At 40.4% G+C, this 24,351-nt stretch overlaps 1 protein-coding gene across 1 annotated transcript in view; it reads left to right on the forward strand.

Moving 5' to 3' along the window:
* Positions 1 to 9,421: 9,421 nt before the first annotated feature.
* Positions 9,422 to 24,351, forward strand: part of Slc9a4 (solute carrier family 9, subfamily A (NHE4, cation proton antiporter 4), member 4) — a 54,857-nt gene continuing 39,927 nt past the window's right edge. Inside the window, exons 1-2 of the mRNA XM_013019777.1 lie at positions 9,422 to 9,677; positions 16,086 to 16,549. Of these exons, the coding sequence (XP_012875231.1) occupies positions 9,422 to 9,677; positions 16,086 to 16,549 (720 nt within the window). The remainder of the gene's footprint in view (positions 9,678 to 16,085; positions 16,550 to 24,351) is intronic.

Genomic DNA, 24,351 nt, shown 5'->3' on the forward strand with positions numbered 1-24,351 from the left:
TGTAAATCAAATCTCTACTTCTGGCTTTTTGATGGCTAATTGGAAATAAGAGTCTCTTGGACTTTTCCTGCCTAGGCTGGCTTTGAACTACAAACCTAAGATCTCAGCATCCTGACTAGTGAGGACTTTGTACATGAGCCACTGGTATCTGGCTATATTTTCACATCAATATTTTAATATTGATATTTACCATCTATATTACTTCTTTTATACCTGAGAACCTGCATCTTCTAATTCAGGCTTAAACTGTTCTATCACACAATGCCTTAGTTACCCAGGCTTTTCTTGCCCAATGTCTGCTGAACATCTTTTATCAGGGTTGCTTAGGAGCCAATTCTTATCTGTCTGTCAGGGACCAGTTGAGGGGATCACCTTTGAGTGGAAGGAAGGATTGTCTTTTTGTCTGTGGAACTTTGGGACAAAGGCAGCAAGTTACCGAAGGAAAGGGTAGCACTTCCAGCCCATGTTGAGGAGTTGTGCATTGTTACAATAGGCCCTTTTCTCAAACCATTGTGAAAAATTCAGTGTAGAAGTAGGGGAACTAGCTTGGTTCTTCTGAGCCTCCCTTAGCAGATTGGTCCAGGTGCCTGTGATGGATTCTGTCAATGATGCCCAGGACAGACAACAGTAGAGCAGTGTCTTTAGCTGTAAGGCAGGGCATTCTGGGATTAGGTCACCAGTGACTTAATACAGATGAACCTTAGGAAAATGTGTCCACTGATCACAAAATGTCCTTCAAATATTAAAAGATGTGAGTCACGAATGTCACACATCATTAAGCAACACAAATTCTGTTATAACAAAGCCACAGACTTCAGGAGTTACAAGTTACACATAAAAGGAGCCTGCTGCATCAGGGATATTGTTTTAATACCATGCCAGTGAAAATACCGGTACTGCCAGTGAGATAGTAAAGATGACAATCAGGTTCTGTGCATCTCAAGCTTCATCACAGGATGTCAGGAGAGAGACAGGGGCAAAACCCCTGCATGGTTTCTGGGGTGGAATGAACTGTGTCACCTCTGAATTCATATGATAAATCTCTGATCTTCAATGTGACTATCTATTTAGACATAACGTCTTTAACTATAGAGTTAGTGCCTTTATGAAGAAGACTAACAAAATGGATTCTCTACCTTTGCCACACATACACACACACACACACACACACACACACACACACACGGTCAAGTGGGGACACAGTGAGAAAGCAGCCACTCACAAGCCAGGAAGAGAGCCCTCCTTAGACACCTAATTGTCTGGCACCTTGTTTTTAGACTTGTGGCTTCCAGAACTGCAAAAACATGAAACAAAAACGTTCTGTGGCTTTTTAAACTATCTTTAAGTAGTTGTACAAAGGATTTGCCATTCAACAAAGCAGTTAATGAATACATTGCATCTTAATCAACACCATCCCTGTTAATATTCTCTCCCAAGCCACATGGATCATGATAGTTGGTTATATAGCAATCTGAGCACATACCTTAGTACATAGTGTTAGAGATGATGTGAAGTAGGCAGAAGACTTGAGGGAGGGAATGATTTACCTGGACTGAGTCATCGATAAATTTGTCAGGTCTTCTGACAAATAAATTGTTTACTGAGAGTAAATTGAGGAAAAGAATGTTGCTTTTCTATACACTCATCTTTGTCCTTGAAATGCAACTAGAAGAGGATGCTAGAAATCTCTTCTGACCCATGCTATGTTTTGTTTATCCCTTACAAACCATTGTGACAGTCCTGGGAGGAGGAACTGTTCACAGATGTTTAGGTCATGAAGGTTCAGCTCTTATGAATGGACTGGGACAATCATGGTGGAGTGGTTAGCTATAGGAAAGAATGCTGACACCAGGCCCCTCCCCCTGTCATGGTACCTCCCACAGCCTCTGGTCCTTGTGAGTAATTAGTGGTCAGTTTGTGGTTAGAACTTCTCCCTAGACATAGAAATACTCAGGACCAGTTCTAACTGAATTAAGGAACCTGTACAATGGAAACATATGTGTCCTTAGCCTGACCTTTGTGGGACAAACCCTTCCTTAAGCTTCATGCATATGGGTTGCATCTCATGCATATACTTATAACTATGTGTGGAGATCCTTGATGAAAATCTGCCAATTTATAATCCTTCATTTTCCCAAGATCAACCCATTATCATTCTTCTGAACTCTTCCCAAACTCCCCTAGCTCTGGAAAGCTGATGTTTTATGCTGTCTTGTAAGTTACTTACTTTGAGCCTGCTGTTTCTCCTACTGGTATACCTTTTCTCTCTGTATTAAATTCCTTGCTTTACCACTTTTTGTGTGCTTATATTCAAGTGTTTGCTCAGGATGGCAAGAATCTGGGATCTTCACCTCCTTTGAGGTGAGAGTTCCTTTTCCCTTCTTATTTCTCATCTCTCATTATCCTTCTATTCTTCCTCCTTAAAACTTTCCATTATGCTATGCTGCAGCATGAAGGCCCTTACTGTAGAGTAGTTCTATGTTGAGTTTTTTGAGAAACCTCCATACTGCTTTACAGAGTGTTTGGATAAATTTACATTCCTACCAACAATATATGAGGATTCCCTTTTGGATACATTTTCACAAGTATCTGTTATTGCTTGTTTTCTTGATAATGGCCATTCTAACTGAGGTGAGGTGGAATCTCAGTGTTGTTTTGATTTACATTTCCTTAATGGCCAGAGATGTTTAGCATTTCTTCAAGTGTTTATTAGTCATTTTTGTTCTTCTGAAAAGTCTCTCTTGAGCTCATCAGCCCATTTGTTATTGGGTTGTTGTTTCTTCAAGGGTTTACATTTTTAAGCTCTCTATATATTTTGGATATTAGGTCACTGTCAGAAGTACAGCTGGCAAAATCTTCCATTCTATAGGCTGTCATTTTTACCTATCTGGTATGTCTTTTGCCACAATCCCATTTATTAAGTCTTTCTTTGATTGGCTGTGCTTCTTTATCATTACTCAGAAAGTTTCTAGCTGTACCAAGGAGTTCTTAAGTTTCTCCTACTCCTTTTTGAAAGGGTTTCACAGTTTCAGGTCTTACATTGAAGTCTTTGAGCCATTTTGAATAGATAGTAGTGCAAAGTGATATATAAGACTCTAGTTTCAGTTTTCTGCACATGTATATTCAGTTTTCCCAGTCCCATTTGTTGAAGAGGCTTTCTTTCTTCCAACCTATGTTTTCAGCTCCCTAATCAAATATTACATGGGTATAGGATCTGTAGGTTTATTTGCAGCAAATTCACTCCTAGATATTTATTCAAAAGATTATAAACCAGGATAGAATTTTAAAAAAACACCAGCACAACCATGTCCATTGAAGCACTATTAACAATGAACAAATGAATCAAGAAAATGTGATATGTATAAAAAAGAATTTCATTCATCCCTTACAAAGAATGACATTGTACTACTTGTAAAGAAATAGACATGGAAAATTTTATTACCTGAAGTAATCAGGTCCGGGGAGATGAAGGTTGTAAATGTCGCATCTTTTCCCTTATATATGGAGACTAAAATTGGCCTATAAACCTATAAGTAAGTACATTGGGTGGTAGGCAAGTATATCCAAACATATGAACTGAAATGTGGCAGATTCAAGGGAGAACACAAATAGTGTCCTTCCTTAGAGAGGCAACATCAAAGCCATCATAGCACCAGGAAATGAGTACTTTTGAGGGATGGGATGGGGTAGACGGAGTAGATGAATGTAGAGGAGAAGCTGGGAGAATGCAGCCAAGAATTCAATGCATAGCCTACAAAATTAATCAAAGTAAGGGATGGGGTGGGTTGGGAGGGATGGGTGATAATGTTGAAAGGGGTGATATTAATCAAGATGCATTACATTAATAAACTACATTGTTAAATGGTTATTCCTTTGTACAACTAAAGATAATAATGATTTAAAAAAGAAGTCCCTCACCAGATAATGCTTCTAGCATCTTTATCTTGGCCTTCCTAGTCTGTAGAACTGTGAGCCCATTCATTTCTGTTCACTGAAAATTTACTAATGGATGATATTTCTTTCACAGCATCACAAAATGAACTAATCTACTTGTAGTGAATAGCCTATTTGTTTAAAGTGCCTGGATATCCAATACAGCATATAGTGTTTCTCACTTCAGTTCAGTTTCTTGAAACCCAGTGTCATCATCACCTTAAAGAAATAAGAAATGAAGAAGAATGGGAATAATTTTAGAAATAGGAGGAGAACAGGCTTGCTAGACATCCCTTGTACATAGAATCATGTTGGTGGAAGAGGTAAGAGGAAGCAGAGAAGAGGGCAGTTCCTGGACATAGGGGAAAGAACAGGGAAGTTGCACATGCCAGCACAGTTACTATAGCCTGTGCTCAACTGGCATTGTGACTCATTTTCTGAACAGTGGCAACTAGTGATAATGCGGTAGGTAGAGTGAGATGGTAGATACATTTGATTTTCAAATAGCTGGCTATATTAGTTTACCATCCCATCCATTTAGGGTACCAGGGATATAAAACATCTACCAATACTGAGTTTATAATCTCTGAAGTAAGATGAATGTACTCACCTAGTACATACTACATATCAAGCATTTCCCTTATGATATGTCATGCCACTTAGGTGTCAGACTACCTTAAAGACAGACATCATCACTGTCATCATCATTGTGAGAGAATGTCATTGTGGTCATAAGAAGTTTAAGATAGGGATGGCAAGGGGAAACAGAGGAGGCAACAGTGCTTGATAAGAAATGTACTCATTACCTTGCTCATGTAATTGTAACCCCTCTGTACGGTATTTTCACAATAAAAAAATATATAAATAAAATTTTAAATAAATCAAGAAAAAAAAGAAGTTTAAGATGTATCCGAGGTCATCTACCTCCAAGCTTCTCCTTCTTGAAAAACATTCTTTCCTTAAGAGAAGGCTGTAGCTTTGATGTGAAGATGTGATTCATTTCCAAGGTCACATCCAAGCCCAACCTACCCACCATGGACCCTTTCCTCTCATCGTCTGTTAGGAGGTCTCCTGGGGTTGATTACAGCCCTCACTTAGGCCATCTGTTTCTCTCTGAGCAGTAGAGATTGGATTTTTCTGTCCTGAAAGCAAGGTCAAAGCTGTTGACTTCTCTCCAGCTTGAGATGCAGGCTTTCAATTTAGGGACTTGTTATACAAAACTCGATCCAAGGCCACTCAGCATAATTGCTAGTTGTGGGCTTGGAAAACAAGTCATTTTCCTGGAGACCATCAACCAGCTCTCCATCACTACTCTTTTCCTTTCTTCTTCCTAAAAAAAGAATAGAAATTTCAGCCTTGACAAATGAACATGGGCTCAGGGATCATTTGACAGGTACTTCTGACCCAAAGTTCCACACAAATATCTTAGAAAAGGTGTGCTGACTGTTTTGATGAAAGCTGTTCTGGGTAGGCAGTGTCTTTCTAATCTATCATGTGCAAACAGCATTCAGTATAAGGGCTGCTCTTGCTTCTTTTGGTGTTTCTCTAACACAAGAGTTAGGCTAGGTTCAGTTGGCTTGCCTCTATGATCCTAACTATTCAGGGGGTTGAGGTCTGAGGATCACGATTTGAAGCCAGCGTGGGCAGACAAATCATCTCCAATTAACCAACAACATGCCAGCAATGGAGGTGTGGCTCACGTGATGAAACACCACCACTGAATTTAAACAAACACACAAACAAATGAAAAAACAAGCATGAGAGTATGAGGCTCAGAGCTCAAGCCCCAATACTGCACCACATACATATATACATACATACATGCACACAGACAGACAGACAGAGAGACATCTATAAATGATGATTCTGGGAGACTGAGTCAACAGGAAATACCTCTCCAGTTCTGCCTTCACTCTTCACAGTGGAGTCTACAGACAATGGGAAGTTTCCCTCACATTATGGGTAACACTCAATGAGTGCGGGATATGGTGAACTAAAGTATACCGGATTCCCCAGAAAGGAAAAGTCAGGCCTTTCCTTCCCTACTAGGTCCCATGTGTGAACAGTTCCAAGAAATTTATGACCACAATGATTGGGCCTGATACAAACAGAAGTCAGAGAAAGGCAGGTTTCTACCGCTGATACAATTGCTTAGATGAAGACTTCAGATAATTGAATACTTTGCTGCCTATCTTAAGTATCAGACAATTCTTTTAAATCCTCTGCTTTGCAGGTACACATTTTCTTTTTTCCTTTCACCTTCGAAATTTCCCTTTATATATCTAAGTACACATAGACACGTCTCCAGTATGCTGGAGACATCTCCTGGTGCCTTTGTGAGTGAGTCTATTTTCAGGGATTTGTGTTAACTTATCATTATGTTTTGGATCTTATCTTATCCTCTAGTGGATGCTCCCAAGACATTGCCATTATCCTTTGTAGTCACATCAAGATGTATTTGGTTGCAATTAAATTCTAAAGCTCTAGATTATCAATTGACCTGACCTTCTGTGTCTAGATCCCCTTGTTTCCAGTGAGAAAAAATTGTACAACATAAAATGGGCCAAGGTCCCTTTGAAGGATTATCTTTAAGGCTCATCTTTGAGAGTTGGTCTGAGCTCAGGAGGGCACTTACTTAGATAGATCTTTGGTCATTTAGGTAAACATTTGGTTTGTCATCTTGTTACTTGTCATCATTTTTTCACACAAAATGCAGGAGTTTCAAAACCACAATGAAAATACATTTCAAGGCATCTCAGAAAAGGAATGTCTCACAAGGTAAAAGTCCAGCAAAGATTCATTTTAGTCAAACACAATAAAGGAGGGAGACACAGAAAAGGGAGAGAAGAATTCCTGCATTTCACCCACAGGTGATGGTGTAAAGAAGGCTCAAAATGATTTTCCTTATTGAGGAGATGGAATCCCTAGTCATGTTGTGAAGTTTACAAGCATTGAGAATGGATTTATTACTGAGAATTACTGAGATTTACTCATTCTAGGTCACCCACTCTTTGCCCAGTTGGCTTGTACTGTGACGATCCTATTTATACTGCCCACATTTCTGGGATGACAGATCTTTGCCATCGTGTCCAGCCTTTTATTGGTTGAGGTAGAGAATCCCAAACTTTTGCCGGGGTTTTTGTTGAATCATTATCCTCCTGATCTCTGCTACCTAAGTAGATAGGATTTAAGCATGAGCTACTACCCTTGGCCTGATATAGTCTTTCTGGAAAAATAAGTTGACTCAGTTTGCTGCTCTTCTGGTAGTTCAGTAGATGTCTCATTTTAGTGAGTGGCCCTATTTTGGAGTTAAACTGTGAAGGCAAGGGAACATTTTCTTTTTTTGTCGGTAGTGGGGTTTGAACTCTGGACCTAAGCTCCTCAGCTCAAGGCGAGTGCTTTACCACTTGAGTCACAGCGCTACTTCCAGGTTTCTGGTGGTTAATTGAAGATAAGAGTCTCACAGACTTTCCTGCCTGGGCTGGCTTTGAACTGTGATCCTCAGATCTCAGCCTCCTGAGTAGCTAGGATTACAGGTATGAGCCACTGGTGCCTGGTTCTATATATAAACTCTTAATTCTGTTGCTATAAATTTAAGTCTAGGAGTTAAAGGACCTCAGCAATTATTTCTGGTTTCCCATTGGCTTTCTCTCTCTCTCTCTCTCTCTCTCTCTCTCTCTCTCTCTCTCTCTCTCTTTCTCTGTGTGCATGTGCACAGGTGTGCATGCTGTCTGGACTCACTAATAAGAACTAAAGAAAAAACACAGATTAGTTTGTAATTTGAGATAGGAGTTGAAACAATATATCAATAATGTACTGAGTACATTCTACATTCCCTGCTGCCGATATGCCATTTAATGCTCCTAGATACTTGATGACATGGATATTATTATCTTATTCCTTTCAAGAAATAAAACCATACTGGTTGACAGGTAAGTAACTTAGCATAGTTCAAATGTTGAAGAACTAGAAATAGATTCATAAAATTCATCTCAAAATTCTACCACTGGTATCACAGTGATACCAGTGATGCTGCTTCTTTGGAACAAATAGACTGCAATAAAAAATTATTTAAACTGGAAAATGTTTCTCCTTCTTGGGATTCCATTGAGTTTTTCTTTTTTAAATTGTGAAGATGCCATCCAGAGGGGTTACAGTTACATTACCTAGGTAATGAGTACATTTTTGCCAGACATTGTTACCCCCTCCTTTGTCCAATGAGTTTTTCATAATTGTTTTGTATTTGTGCCAGTACTTGGGCCTGAATTCAGGGTGTGTTCTCACTCTGCTTTTTTACTCAAGGCTGGCATGCTACCACTTAAGCCACACCGCAGCTTCCAGATTTTAACTGCTTAATTACAGATAAGAGTCTGTTGGATTTGAAATCAGGGTGGTTTTGAACCATGGTGCTCTGATCTCTGACTCTGGAGTAACTAAGATTATAGGCATGAATCACTGGTGTCCAGCTTATACTTGTGTTTTTAGATGTATTTAAGGAAGCTGTTATTTGGTTTCTTGCTTTTAAAGAAATTCTTTTAAAAATGTATGGACGGCAATCACTAATTCCTTCTAGGAATTTCTCCTCTTGGAGTCCTACAAGGTCCTATGCCAAGTGTTTGCTATCTTCCTTGTTATTGCTCTTGTCTCTGCCTTCTTCATTTATAGAGATTTGTATGATAAAGCTTTCCAGGACAATCCTGGTTGATACTTGTGGTCTGGTATAATTATTAATAGTTGTTCATTCTCAAAGCTCTATGGTTTGGATGATGTCTACATGGTCAACTTAATTATTCATCAGTGAACATGTCAAGAGTGTCGTATTGCAGGTTCCCACTAGGTGTCAGTAGTGTAACCTGTGGAGAACCCTCAGCAAACATTTCATTACAAGTCAAGTCAAATAATTAAGTGTGGTTTAGGAGCTACCTGCAGTCTTGACCATTCAAATCTAGTGAAAGAACAGGGTGTGTGGCAAGAGAAAAAGAAACAGATGCAGGACAGGTAGCTCCTTCCTGGAATCCAGTAGAATGGGACAGGATTTCTTTCTTCACTAAAGAACTCCACAGATACATGGAACGATCACTGTATTGTCCTTTCCAATTTTCAGTCACAAGACGGAACCAGTTGGCAATGAAGTGAGAAAACAGCTTTGAATGGAGAGATATTTTCCTCTTGATAAATTGTTCTTCAAGTCACATTCGGATGAAGGGCAATGAAGGTTGTACAGATAACTAACTGGGCTGTAACAAATTTACTGCAGAACTGCATTTGAACCAAGAAGCCAAATCTCCTGAACACAAATGATTTAAAGATGATTAGAAAGCACCTTTGTGCAGAGTTAGTAACACCTTGTTGTCTTCTCCGAATGACCCAGGAACTGCAGGTATTTTGTTGGTAACCCAGGTGATGCAGCCAGTCATTAGAAGCCCTCTCCAGCTCAGAGGTGTGGCACACACAAAAGCCAGGCGTGCAGCCCGAGAAGCCCAAAGTCATGGATCTCCAGGTATTTGTGCCTCTTCATTATTGGAAATCATTGCTATTGCTGCTGGTCCTTGCATGTTCCGAAGTATCTTCTGACTTGAATGAATCCACAAATTCCTCTGGCCAGCAAGTACCTGGTGCTTGGTTCGCGGCTTCTAGCTCAGAGCCAGGTGAAAGGATATCTGTTTTTGAACTGGATTATGACCATGTGCAAATTCCATATGAGGTCACCCTTTGGATACTTTTAGCATCCCTTGCCAAAATCGGTAAGTCTTCCAATGCCTGGTTTGGAACGTTGTTGTTGTTGTTGTTTCCCTCACATTGGGTAACATATGTGAGAATTCTTATAAACAATGCTCTAAATGGATTGTCATTGTTACCACTATGATATGAAAAAAATCCCCCTAAATCAATAGGAAGTCACAGCTATTAAATGCTTTGAGATTGTGGTTTGATATTTAAAAACATACTTCTGGGCTGTTTTGATTTCTTGTCCTTTCAGCATGACAGCCATGTGACATTGTCATGTAAAGTTTTAGGTTCTTTGTTTGAAAAAAAAAATAATATGGAAGGGGAATCACAAAAGACCTTGGAGTGGTACAGGATGGAAATTTCAGAAACCTCATAATTTTCTTCTGTAAAATATTCTGCATGCTTAGCTGGGTAATGGGATTCATCGATGTTTATTTCATGAATGTCATCCTTTACAAATGGACAGAAAACAAGGAACGAGACTAACACAGGTCTCTTGCAGTCCTGGTCCTCCAAGACAGTTTACACCCAATTCAAGTAGAGCTAATGGGGCAATTCTGGTTTACTTATGTAATAAGGTGAGTTCGTGGCAATGGATTAACTTCTAACTCAGGGTTCCTTATGCCTAAATCCAAAGTGGTGGTTCACACTCTGTGATTATTTAATTCCCAGTTGCAACTTACTGTTTCCTTAAAGTCAGCTTATTCCAAAGTGAAAAAAATCTATATAATTATCTAAATTACTAAGCATAGTATATTCTTTATCATCCCTCTAAATTTGATATTATTTGAGTATGTAGATTGATTTATTGAAGTAGAATATCCAGAATATGTATATATATCTTAGTGTATTGTATGTATGCATATTTATGCATATATATGTAGATTTATAAATGTAGATATAATTTATGATTTATATGCAATATATAAGATACAAATAAAGCTTTTGTGGGCATAGGTGCTGGAAACATATATACACAGAGAACACTAGGATAAATGTAAAATGTGGGTTGAGCCATGTGTGGTTAACTTCTGTATGTTTTTATCTGTCTGTGAAGGTGTTCTCATTAAGTGCTTATTTATAACAGCTATTCACTTTGAGCTAATGAAGTGTGAAGATTCAATAGGAATTGTCAGTTTGAAGAACTCTCTTGCAACTCTTAAAACAATTAAGTTGTACAAAGCATCTGAAGTTATTTTAAACAAGTGTTGGAGTAAAACTAGCTTTCTAAGTTGAAAACTGTCTCAGTTCAGAAATTTAACATCTTGTGAAGCCATGTTTATCCTGAAAATATTCCAGGTGGTCTTCTGTGGTATGTTGGTGCTCCTTTGTAAACATTTGTCTCCATGGTCCCTGCCCCATCTTCCCTTCCTTCCTTTCTAGCACTGGCTGGATAGTTAATTTGGGGATCAGGAAACTAGATGTAACTGATTGGCTACCCACTGGCAGTTTTCTCAATGAAGAAATGGCCCATTTCATCTTGGTTTTATCGTAGCATAAACAGCTCATGATTCTGACGTGCTGTGTATATAAAGTGAAGGAAGTTATAAGAGCATTGTTGCTCATGGGACCATTGGCTTAAAGTGATTTTGATTTTCGTATTGATACAGTTCAACATACTTTAGAAAGAAAAAATACCTAAATAAATTACCAGCTGGACCATGCTTATTCAGGTATGATTTCACATTTTCTAGGCTTTAGGAATCTAGATATCGACTGTTTTCCATAGGAATGTTGGAGTGAGGAGAAAAAGAGGCATAGGTACACAGTGTGTGTTCAGTACTAGGCTGGTTTTATTTATGGTGGCTCATTCACCAAGCACATAAAAACAATAACAACTTCCAATGTTTAATGCTTAAGAAATGCATATTCTTTTTAGATTATACTATGAAACCTGAATAAGGACACAATGAACAATTATTCATTATTTTATTCCTCCTTCAACCAAAGCACATTTACTACGTACCCACATGTATGTGGAAACGAACTGGCGCCTGACCTTAAAGGACTTAGTTCAGTGTGGAAGATGGGTTAACCTAGAACCTAGGCCTTCTGACAGAAACACATCAAAATATTCTAGAATCCATTAAAAACACCTATGAATTTATAAATAAAGCTGGTATACAACCAAAGTAATAAAAGGTCACTTCACACTTGGTGGGCTAACTTTTATTTTAGATTCATTTCTTGAGACATTGTGGAAAAAAAATGTTCCTTAAATTATTTGGAAGAATAGAATTGTAGGTTGGCTTTTTTTTAAAGAACTTTATTATATGGATTCATTTCAATTTCAGGCATAACTAAAACTATAACATCTTTTTTTTGGGGGGGTCCGGTCGTAGGGCCTGAACTCTGGGCCTGAGCGCTGTCCCTCAGCTCTTCAGCTCAAGGCTAGCACTCCACCACTTGAGCCACAGCGCCACTTCTGGCTTTTTTTTTTTTGCTTATGTGGCGCTGAGGAATCGAACCCAGGGCCTCAGGCATGCAAGGCAAGCGCTCTACCACCGAGCCACCTTCCCAGTCCCATCCATAACATCTTGAAGTGGCTGACTCAGGTGTCTCTCATGAAAAGAGAGACACTTTGGAAAAGAGAGACACTTTTGCTGCTTTGACTGTACAGTTTCAACTGTAGGCAGTAGAACATTGTGTCCATTTCAGGAACCCAGATTCCTGGAATTAGAACCAGACTGAAGAGCCATAGAGCCTGAGAAAAGTTACAGTATGGGCTCTCCCACCTTTAGATTGACGTGAAGGCCAATGAGATTAAGTTAGGAGTGTATGTGTGGGGAAGGGAGGTCCCTTGTTGATAATTATATTCCCTGAACTAATGTGCCTGTATATAATACAGATGTTTAATACTGTGGTCAGGGAAATGCATATCCTCTTTGGATGCTGAAGCCTTAAAAAAAACATTCACTGGCTTCTTTTGGCCTATGGGAGAAAGCCTACTTTCCTTAATTTTGAATTCAGGATCCTGCAATATTTGGCACAAAAATCATCATCTAAATCATTCTCTAATACTTCTCCCAATTCAAAAAGTGTTTCAGCCAAGTAAATTTCCTCAATGATTGTCAAGAACTGGGCAAGTTTTCTTTTTTGTGCCAATACTGAGGTTTGAACTCAGGATCTAGGCACTGTTCCTTAGTGTTTTTAAATTTTGTTTTGTATTTTGTTTTTACTGTTTGCTCAAGGCTGGCACATGACCACTTGAGCTACACATTTACCTTGGTTAATTGGACATAAGAGTCTCATAAACTTTCCTGCCCAGGCTGGTTTCAAACTATGTTCCTTAGATCTCAGCCTCCTGAGTCTCCAGGACATGATCCTTCGATCTCAGCTTCCTGAGTAGCAATGAGTACAGATGTGATCCACTGGTACCTAGCTGCTCTGTCTTCTCATTAAAGTTGTCATCTAACAGGTCTCTCATTCTGTTCTAACTATGTAAGTAGATATCATTTTCCAATGATTCCTTCATTTTTCTCACATGTCAAATGTCCCCAATGAACATTTAACCCATTCACTCATTCATTTCCATACTTATAGATTATTCTAGATATTTAGTAGACTTGGTTCTTGCAGATAAGACACTAGGCTAAGCATTTGGAGAAATGTAAAAGTCAAATCATTTGGTCTGAGTCTGAGAAAATTATAGGTTGATAGAAGTAAGTCATGCTCAAAAATTGTAGATAAATATCATTATTATTACAAAGTGACTGTCTAATTAAATTGCCTAGTATTTTGGAGAAACATTTACCATTGCCATAGGACAAGATGAATGAAGTTTAGCCTCCAAGTCTGATCAGAATTAAAGACCAGGAAAAAGAACAGTTTAAGCAATGATAATAGAAGATTAATAAAAGGGACCTGAGTGGAAAGGAATTTAATTGGCTCTGTATACAAATCAGGGAGATTGTGTGGAAGACAGACATGGAAAGAACCTCCTGGTGGATGCACTAAGACCTGAGCTCTTACAGTATATTAGTATATCAATGTGCATGCAACTATTTCTTTATGTGTAATGTTGTAGCTCTTGTTATGTATGTCTTATTACTAAAACTGTGTCAACACTGGAAGTGGCATAGTTTACCAGTACATAACAGAAGATTAGTCCACCAGTACATAACAGAAGATTAGTCCTTGTAGAGGGAGGCTAAGCAAGTAGTTTTAGTTTAAAATCCATGAGATGCTTTTCATGCCAAGAGGGGAGTGTGAAAATCAATGTAAATGATGCAGAAAACTCATCTGGCTGTACAGAATGGCCTGTGGCATTGAGGGTGAGAATTAATCATCTTCCACCACTATAACAAAATGTTTGAAATAATTAACTTATCACAAGAGGTCTTTCTTTGTCGTTGTTGTTAATGTACCATGTGATTTTTTTTGTTTCCTTTGTATATTCTTCCCCCTATGGTATATCCCCTGTTGTCACTATACTTGATTTTGGTACCCTGCATCTTGTATACAAGATGTATACATTGATCTAATTTGGGGAGGGGAAGGGGAATAACAAAACATTGAAACAAGGACACAGGCTGACCAATTGCAACGATTATACCCACAAGACAGTATATTGGAAATGAACTTTTCAATTCAGTGGGGAAAGAGGAGTGAGGGAGGGGGGAGGGAAGGGATTTCATGGGAGAACAACAAAGGAGGGGGTAACAATGCTTGACAAGAAATGCACTCATGGGGCTGGGAAGGTGGCTCAGTGGTAGAGCGCTTGCCTTGCATGCCTGAGGCCCTGGGTTCGATTCCTCAGCACCACATAAGCAAAAAGAAAAAAAGCCCAAAGTGGTGCTGTGGCTCAAGTGGTAGAGTGCTAGCCTTGAGCTGAAGAGCTGAGGGACAGCGCCCAGGCCCAGAGTTCAGGCCCCACGACCGGACCAAAAAAAAAAAAGAAATGCTCTCATTACCTTACTCAGGCAACTGTAACCCCTCTGTATAGCATCTTTACAATAAAATACACTTTTTAAAAAGAAGTAATTAACTTGGCAAGAGGAAAAGACTATTGTGTTTCACAGTTTGGGAAGCTCCAGTTCATGACTAACTCTCCCTCTTGCTTTTGGACCCGTGCTGAGCAATGCACCATGTCAGAAATATGGGGTGCAACAAAGTTGTCACTTCCTTACTGAGAAGCTGAAGATAGAGGAATAACTTAAAGACCTCCCACTCGATTCCATTTCTTTTCTGTTTCGATGTTAAAAATAATTTTTGTCGGAGGAGACTTTTAAAAATTATTCTTTACTGATACATAGGGTTTCCCATTCACCATGTCTGTTTGTGAATATCAACATCACCCTTTCAGCATTTTCCCCCATCTCTCCCAACTCCACCCCTCCCCTCAAGTTATCTGTTCATAAACTTAGATTGAATATTATGCCTGTATTTGTCCACCTTCCCTTTCTCCATTTGTCTGCTCCTTTCCTCTTGAACTCACCCTTCCCATGACAACGCATGTTCCAGCTTTCATTAAGCTCTAAGTTAAATGTTACTCCATTGGCAGATTCCACTTCTTAAGGGTTCCGCTAATTCTGGAGCCATCCAAGCCTTTAACATACAGGCTTTGGAGGCACATTTAAAACCTAAAGGGTAGCAGGTCATTAGGACAAACTAATAATCAGCATGAGAATTAAAGAGACCCTAAAAACAAAAGGCAGCAACTACAGCAGTAGAGAGCAGGTTTGGGATTTGGGGGTAGCTCCAAGGCATCTGTAGCTGACTGCATGAAGGAGCAAAGGAATGGCAAGTCTTTCCTTCAGTGACTGACCAGGTAGCAATGGCATTGGTTAAGTAGGGAGCTTTACCTTTGGTATATATCTGCCTGGTGAAGAGGGAAATGAGGTAAGTTGAGGTACAGGAGACATTGTTAGATTCCCCAGGAGCTATCTGGGAGATTTCGGGTTTTGTTTGAGAGCAGAACTTTCACTCTTCTCTACCCTCATACACTTCCCCAGGTCCATGCAAACTAGGGAAAACAGGAAAGCAGAAAGAAGAGGGGACAGGAGGCTGGGAATAGCTCTAGAAAGTGCTGGGAACCCAGCGTGTTGCATGCAAGTGCTTCCTTACAGCCCCCACAACACTTCCAGTTCTTTCTACAGATGGGACTCTGAGGCTCAGATCCCAGCAGACTTGCCCAAAGTCCTTTCTGCCTTCCTTCCAAAGATCTCTCTTGGGGGATCACTGGAGGAGAGAGAAGGAAGGAGCAACATTGTCCAAAAAAGAAATACGCTCCTAACCTGAAACAGTAACCCCTTAATAGTAACAATAGAAGTACATTTAAAAAAAAAAGACTTCTGGTGGTGGGAAACATGGCTCAAGTGGTGGAACTCTTACCTAGCACCGGTGAGACTGAGTTTCCATCCCTAGGATGCAAAGAAGACTTCAGAACACCTGCAAACACTGAAAGTCCTCTTTCTTCCCAGGCTTCCATCTTTACCACAGGCTGCCAGGCCTCATGCCAGAGAGCTGTCTCCTCATCATCGTGGGGGCTCTGGTGGGCAGCATCATCTTCGGCACTGACCACAAGTCCCCCCCGGTTATGGACTCGAGCATCTACTTCTTGTATCTCCTTCCACCCATTGTGCTGGAGAGCGGCTACTTCATGCCCACTCGTCCCTTCTTTGAGAACATCGGCTCCATCCTATGGTGGGCAGGCCTCGGGGCTCTGATCAACGCCTTCGGCATCGGCCTCTCCCTCTACTTCATCTGCCGGATCCAGGCCTTTGGCCTCGGTGACATCAGCCTGCTGCAGAATCTGCTGTTCGGCAGCCTGATCTCAGCTGTGGACCCTGTGGCTGTGCTGGCCGTATTTGAGGAGGCCCGCGTGAACGAGCAACTCTACATGATGATCTTCGGAGAGGCCCTTCTCAATGATGGCATCAGTGTGGTGAGCTGTCAGTCACCCATCTTCAAGGGGCTCAGGGGGCTGGAGCTGGGCTGAGGACAAGAGATGGGCATTAGGGTATTGGAGAAGGCAAGTCCGATTTGGCTCATGCAAAGTTATGGTTGACTTCAGTCTGCCGGGGTGTTGCCCAAGTTAAGTTGTCTTTCCTTAGGATCTGCATAGTGTAATGGCTCACTAGTTTCTTCATAGAAAGAGAAGAGAACATATATCCTTTTTGAGTTAAATTGTTTTCCACTTAGCTAGCAGAACTGATGACTAAAGACCATTCTGAGCTTCCACAACTTGTGTTTTGATTTCCTCTAATTTACTAGACCTCACCCCAACTTCATATAGACAGATAGACAGATAGATACGACACTGTATAAAATGAAGATAAGTAAAAGAGACAGGTCAGGAAAGAGGTGATGGAGGAATATAGAAAAGTATTATCCTCTATGTCATTCAGTGCAAAGGGAATAAAAAAAGGTGAGTGAAAACTTTTGCTCAAGAGACCTCTGGAGAAAAGCTGAGATCAGACAGGCCAGGTCAACACTGAACACCAAAGCTTAGGAGATCTCCACAGTCCAGGATGCTGTGAAATACTCACAACAAAATCATATTCTGCACAGCTCTGTGAATAACTACGACTTATCAGTTGTTAGTCTCTAAGACATTTATGTATACTTTAATGTACTTTAATTTTTTAGATGTATATCCCCACATGAACTAGAAGAATGTGATTCACTGAAAAAAAGGCAAGCAGTACAAAACTAAATACCATAAAGCACAAAAGTTTCCACTTACCCTCTCCTTACCCTTCATTCAAGAGTCCTACTTCTATCTATGTAGATATCTACTCTCCCTGATTTGTCATGTACACCCTTACCTATCCCAGCCATACTTGAATATTGTCCTTACAGTGACTGGGAGACTATATTATAGGTATTGCTTAGATGTAACAAGTCTTGCAATTACGTCTATGTCTTTTTCTGCTGTTGTGTAGTACTTTAAGACTAAGCTTACGTATAATTTATTTAACAGTTTTCTTGGTGAGTGGTTATTTAGATTGTTTTCACTAAACAAATAATGTTGTGATGAATAGTTTTGTTTCTGTCTGCTTCTCTTTTTTTCAGGACTGTATACAGGGCAATTGCTTAGAAATGAAATTTTCAGATCAAACAGTATGTATGTAGAAACTTGACGGGGAATGAACGCACATCTGTAATTCTGTTTACTAGAAAGACAGAAACAAGTCTACCCTGGGTAAAATGTTAGTGAGACCATATCTCAATGAGTAACTGAGTATAGTGGTATGCATCTGTGGTCCTTCTATGCAGGAAGGGTATAATAGAAGGATCATGGTCCAAAACTGCCACAGCAAAACATACAAGATCTTATCCTCAAAATAATTAAAGCCGAATTAGCTGTGGGAGTGGCTGCGTAGTACAGTGCTTGCCTAGCAAGCACAAGGCCTTTCAAAACCCTGTCCCATAAGAAATAAAAATGGACATATACTAGCTGTTTTCATCACCTCTTACTCATGCTGCTGGTAAATGAGAGAGTCTACCCTAGAGTTATGGAGACGGCCAAATATACAACACCTGACTCTAGACAGAGGAAATTGAAAGGAATGGAGAATGTACTCACAGTCCAGGTGAAACAACACTGTGAAGCTCATGGGGCCACACGATGGTTGCACTTGGGAACAGAGGAAAATACCCAGGGCTGTGGCAGATAAGATGACAAGGTGATTCTGGTTTGCAAGGAGGTTGCAAATGGGTTGTTTGGATAATTTTGCAAACTTTCAGGTAACTGAAACCCTCAACTCCGGGAAAAACAGGAGCTGTGTTTGGTGAGGAGGGCTGGGGAGCAGATATCATATCCACAGGACAGTGGATCCAGAGCAATGTAGAGTCAGGCCTCTTTGATTTTGCCCAACATCAAGGTAGCACATGTCCTTGAACTTGACAGCACAGCCACCAAGATTTTCCACAAAGTCTTTGCCAGCCTCTGCTTCCATGTGCACAGTATTGCCTGTCACTTCTTTACTTTTCGCAGAACACACTATTTCTCCATCAGGGACATTATCATATGATCTAAAAAAAAATCCCTGCCAAAAGAAACTGTTTATGAATTACCAATGCAAATCCTTTCTGAACTGCCCCTCTGCTCAAGGAATATCCAACCTCAGCCCGAGTTTTCTCTAGAGCTCACATCCAGAGCCAATCACAGCTTGGTTTCAGGTTGCAGTTTCACTGCCAGCGACATTTGCTTGCCTTTCTCAAAGCTTAATTGCTTCCGCATAGACATTTCTAAAGAATGATCATTTCCAAAATAAAGTTACCATTCTCCAATGAGAAGAGTTATCTTCTGGAGGCACTTCTGTGACCCTGGAGGGGGTCACGGTGGTTGCTCCAGTGAGGTTGACCACATGCCATTCTGCGGTCATCGGGTCACACACAGCACAGTGAGTATTAAGTGTGTGCCAGGGCTCTGTTGGGTCTCTAAGTGAAACCAGAGAAACCCGGAGACCAGATTTAGAAAGCAGCTTGAAAGCAACCCCTACTTTCTGCCATCCAATGATATTTTGAGCTCAGGGCTTTGAACTCACCCTCTCATTGAGCAGGGAGCAGCAGTCCGGTCCTGCCTGTTCAGCAGAAGGTTTGAGTCATCCAGAAGGGGGCCTGTGGTTGTGGGTACATGCTGACAACTCACAGATCTTTATCCATGAAGTGCTTCTTCCTCACCAATCAGAAGGAGCTGCTTGGCCCAGAATTGCTGAAATATCAATGCATCCAGCGCCATGGTTCTTACTTCATGGATTTCTCCCCCTTGCTGAGATTTAGGCACAGGCAACAGAGATAAGAATCCCCAAAATATATTCTAGCAAAGTTGCTGAAAGATTTCAGTTGTTCTTACAGAAAGAGAGGGAAAGAGAGAGAAAGAGAGAGAGAGGCAGAGACAGAGGTATCCTAGACTATAGAAATCATGTCATGAGGACATATACATTGAAAGAGAGTGCTTTAAGACAAATATATTTAAATATATTATTATCTTTTAGTTATATCTTACATATACATATATACACTTGTTTATGCATGTATCTATGTAGTATTATATATTCATCTATGTATATATTTAAAATATTTTATTTTAGAAATAAAAATGCTTTGAAGATCACTAAAATATAAAGATCATCTCTGTCAACACAAAACAGAGAGAGGTGCAGCTCTCATATCTATGCACCTTTGTATTTAGTATTTTATTAATTGTAGACTGTATTGTGAAACATGAATGGAAGCCACCATCTTAAAGATGAAATAAAATAAGCAAAAGATGTTAAAATAAACTAAACATAGACACAGCACTTGGCCAAAATGAGGGCAGACCTGAGTAAGTGGCTCTGCTCACTCCTAATCCTTTGGTATTTTCTTCTTAACTTTAACTTTTGAGTTGATAGAGACACGAGAGAATCCACTGTTATTGAGAAGAGTGGGCCCAGGTCTGGCTAGTGACAGCAGTATATAGAAGTGGCTGGTGTGAATGACTCTAGGCAAGACTCTAGTTGATTTGTGCCTCCTCTTGCTGGAAAATCGGGATGGCAATATTCCTGCAGGTTGCTGAAAGCTTCATATTCGATTTTAATGAAGCAAGTGCCAGGTCTGGATGGTTACTCAGTGAATGCTGGTTGTTAATTTGGTGTCAGCTCATAGCCGCTGATTGGTGGAAGGATGTCCACAGTGGGCATCTGATTTTAAAAATGGAATCACCACATTGATTGTGGGCAGATCGATGTTAAGATTGTGTTTAGACCAGGGAGACCTCCCTCGTCTCTCTGGATGAACAACAACCTAATAGCACCCAGGTTTCTGGCCTGCCCCATGTTGCCCTGTCTTTTACTTCCTCTGTCTTATCTGAGCGGCTTGAAGGACCAGGCAGAGCAGGGCTGTGGCTGAGGCCCAGGATACCTGCTCAGGGAACATCTTTGCTTTTGAGTGCCTTTCCAAGCTATCCTTTCACATTCTTTCCATCTCTTCTTCCTTTTTTCTCTTGTTTGTCACTCATTTCTCATAGGTGGCCTCTCTATTCAATCCTCTAAGAATGCTGTGAGTGAAGGAAGTGGCTAAACCTTCTGATCTCAATTTGATGCAATTACATTGATGGGTGCTTTATGTTGTTTTCCTTGTTCAAGCCTCATGAGACTTAATGAGGCAAGGATTCTATTCTCTAATTTGTGAAGGGAAAGTATGTTATAAAGGTCAGATCCCCTGGTCCACCTGTGTAGGCTTTTATCTCTGGACTGTCCTTTCTTAGAATGAGTTTGTCAGAGAGCTCTATGTACTTAAATTTCTTTAGTATGATTTTTATTTCAAAGACTTAGCCTCCAAGTGAAATGATTTATGGGTTATATGTGTGGAATTTAGTTCACATAGCCTAATACCCAAAGGACAGAGTGAAAAGTAGTCAATCCTCTTGCAGTGTTTAGCCAAAATCCCTTCAGCTGGGGCCATTGGTGGCATTTGTAATCGAGATCTTACTTCTCACTCGTTTCAGTTGGCCCTTCAATTTTGTACGTGTTCTTGTTGCCAGCATTAGATTCTAAATGCTGCTCATGCTAGAAACACTTGGTCCTTTTCCATTCATACATCAGCATTACTGATAGGCTGCCTTGTAGTTCTCTTTGTTTCTCTCCTAGCTGATCACTCCCAGCATCTGTACCTTAGGACCCAGTATCTTGGATCATAGCTCCAAGAAAATACATGACTGCATTGCAGGAATAAATGCCATAGGGAAAAAAATGAGTGTATGAATAAGGGAGGGGATATGCAGCTGAGAAGCATCTGCACACAGTGGGAGTGTTTCCCAGTGACTGGATGTCTCCATCCATGCTTTCTAAATGCAGGGTTTCCTTTGAATTTGAATGTGTCTGGGAAGTTGTGTGTAAATGGCAATATTTTCCTTAAGACAAATGGATGCCACCAAGCTTCAGCATCTATTCTAGAACCTAACCATGAGTGGTAGGAGGACACTAGGGCAACTGTGGGCTGAGAGAAGAGTCAGCATTGAGCTCCTCATTTCTCACATCTCTGGTGTGTGTGTCTTGGAGGCTAGATTTTCCTTCACGAATCTTTCTGGGCTTATATTTTCTGCTTCAGAATGGATCCTGTCTTCATTGCTGTCCATTCTAAAGGCATAAATTATAGTCAAGACCATACCTGGCAGATGTCCATATGCCCCAATCCCTCAGAGCCTCAGTTTTCCTTTCTGGAAAGTAGAGATCAAGTTATGTGAAGGCTAAAACGAACCAGCATACGTACAGCATTTCAAATATCACCCGACACATACTAAGTGAGCCTTGTGTTTTTGGTGTTAATGGAAGCACACTTACCAGAGGTCTTCTTAGCATAGAGGACTCACACCCAGAATGATGGTACATGATCTTGTCTCTCTTTCTGGATTTTGCAGATTCAACAATTCCTAGAGAAGAGCTGTTCCCAAGCTTGGGACAGAATCTTGAGGACAGAGTAGGCAGCCTTTCCTTTTATTTTCTTATTTCCTTTAATTTGATTCAGGTTCTAAGGATAGGAAGGAAGAGGAGAAAACTTTAAAAGTCCACAAGGTCTCTAATGTTTTGATTCTATATTTCAGCTTTCCCATGGTGTGATAGCAATCACCATCTGGTAGGAACCTACCTGATATTTGAATTTGGAGCCTTCTGGAACTAAGATATTCAGGATGATCTCTTCTTAAGATGCTATTATCTCCAGGAAGTGACTGGTGTTTTGTAGTGTGCTAGGGTGCTGAGCTGGGGTGTCAGATAGGTAAGAGGGACTCGATGCATCTTTAACTCACAGTCTTTTCATCTTATGAAGCATTTCTTGCGATGTGAAGCATCGTAAGCCAAGGAGCATGCATGGATAGTTTCCTCCGGCTACAGATATGGGGAGCTTGGTGCCTAGGGGAATATATGTTTACAAACTACAACATTTAAGCCTTTAAGTTAAGCTTTAACATTTAAGTTTTCTCATGTTTGAAATGGGAGCCATTTCATAACTGAGAAGCGACCATAAAATAGGACTCCCAGGCTGAATAACAGTGGCTCACATCTACACTCCTAGCTATTCAGAAGACTAAGATTTGAGGATTAAAGTTGGAAGCCAGTCCAGGCAGACAAATCTGAGAGACTTTTTTTTTTTATCTCCATTTAACCAGAAAAAAAGCTAAAAGAGGAAGTATGGCTCAAATGAGAGCCAATCTTGAATGTAAAGCTAAGTAAGAACAGAGAGCCATGAGTTCAAGTTCCAGTTCTGGTGTGAGCAAGTGTGCGCACGCACACACATGCACACACACACACACACACACACACACAAATAGAACTGTCTGGTAGATGGAAGATGATGAATAAAAATCCTTTTACCCTTATTATATAGTAAAGAAGAAAGAAAAGCAGCCTGCTTGGTTTCTGTCAGGCTTAGAAACAAGACAAATAGCACCCACAAATCTTGGTTGATCAGCATCACGATCCTGGGGAATGAACATCACCACCCTGCAAATTCTCACCAAGTATGGGAGGAAGGAGATCTCTTCACAGGATCCTTCTGACCCATGGCGAGGAAGATTTCTGGCTCCCACAGGGACTCTGTGCTTGCCTTCACATATCTGCTCTCAGCCAAAATATTTGAAAGTTTGCTTGGTGAGTTCCTTCTTCCTTGCCCCTAGCTACCATTGACAAGATAGGTTGGAATGTGTGTGTGTGTGTGTGTGTGTGTGTGTGTGTGTGTGTGTGTGTGTAGCAGCAGCCAGGACAAACTGGCATGAATATGAAGCTTGAAGCAGGGGGTAAGATGACAGAGCTGGGAGAAGGCAGGGCCCCAGGCATGTATTGGAGTTGTATAAAATGGTCTTCGACTAGTGTATGCCATGAGCAAGTCACTTGTGCTTAGGATTTGCTTTTCTACAAAGCTATATAACACATTCATGGCAATGCATGATGGAGGACAGCCTAGTCCTCAAAACAGCCTGGAGGCTTTCCTTGTTTTTGGTTGTTTTCAGTGGGTGCCTCACCACCAGCAGCATTGTGCATATGTTCTCAAGAGTATGTTGGACTGCAGTATGAAAAAAAAATAAGCTCAGTCTCATAATAAAAAAATCCCATGATTTGGCTTTTGTGTGGTACTTGTTAACAAACAGTTTCTGTCTAGCTTCCTCAATGATTATGTAAATGGCCTCTATCTAGAAAAAACTGTTGTATAGCCTGCTCTATAACTTTAGATCTGGGCCATGGTGGGAGAGGAAGCCCTTGATTCTGCCTCTAAGCTGTGGTAAGACACATCTCACTTCTTACCACTCAGGATCATCTTTGGTTAATGACAGGTATCTTTGTCTCTTGTCTTAGTATAACAAAATGCTTAAGTCTGGTTATTATATGCAGGACTTCTTGCAACAACCTTATTTTGAAATACTTCCAGTGAAAATAAGCAAACACTCCTGCTAGAAGAGCACAGGTCCCTTCTGAGGGTAGCACCCTAGGACCTTATCATCTTCTGCTTAGCCCCAGCTCTTAAAGATTATACTACCTTTCACCCACATTTCACTGGGCATCAAGCCTCCAGCAACTCAAACTGTGGGGGAAAAATCCATACCCCAAACACAGCAGTGAATAATAGACTCACTACTATGGGAAAGAACTGAGATACCATGAAACCTTTTGTTTTTATAATAAAGTTGTCATGTTTTGGAAAGCCAGAAATGTTCTAGGTCTAATCCTTCCTTCCTCCTTCCTTCCTCCTTCCCCTCCTTCCTTC

This window comes from Dipodomys ordii, unplaced genomic scaffold (genome assembly GCF_000151885.1).
Source record: "Dipodomys ordii isolate 6190 unplaced genomic scaffold, Dord_2.0 Scaffold47, whole genome shotgun sequence".
NCBI classification, from domain to species: Eukaryota; Metazoa; Chordata; class Mammalia; order Rodentia; family Heteromyidae; genus Dipodomys; species Dipodomys ordii.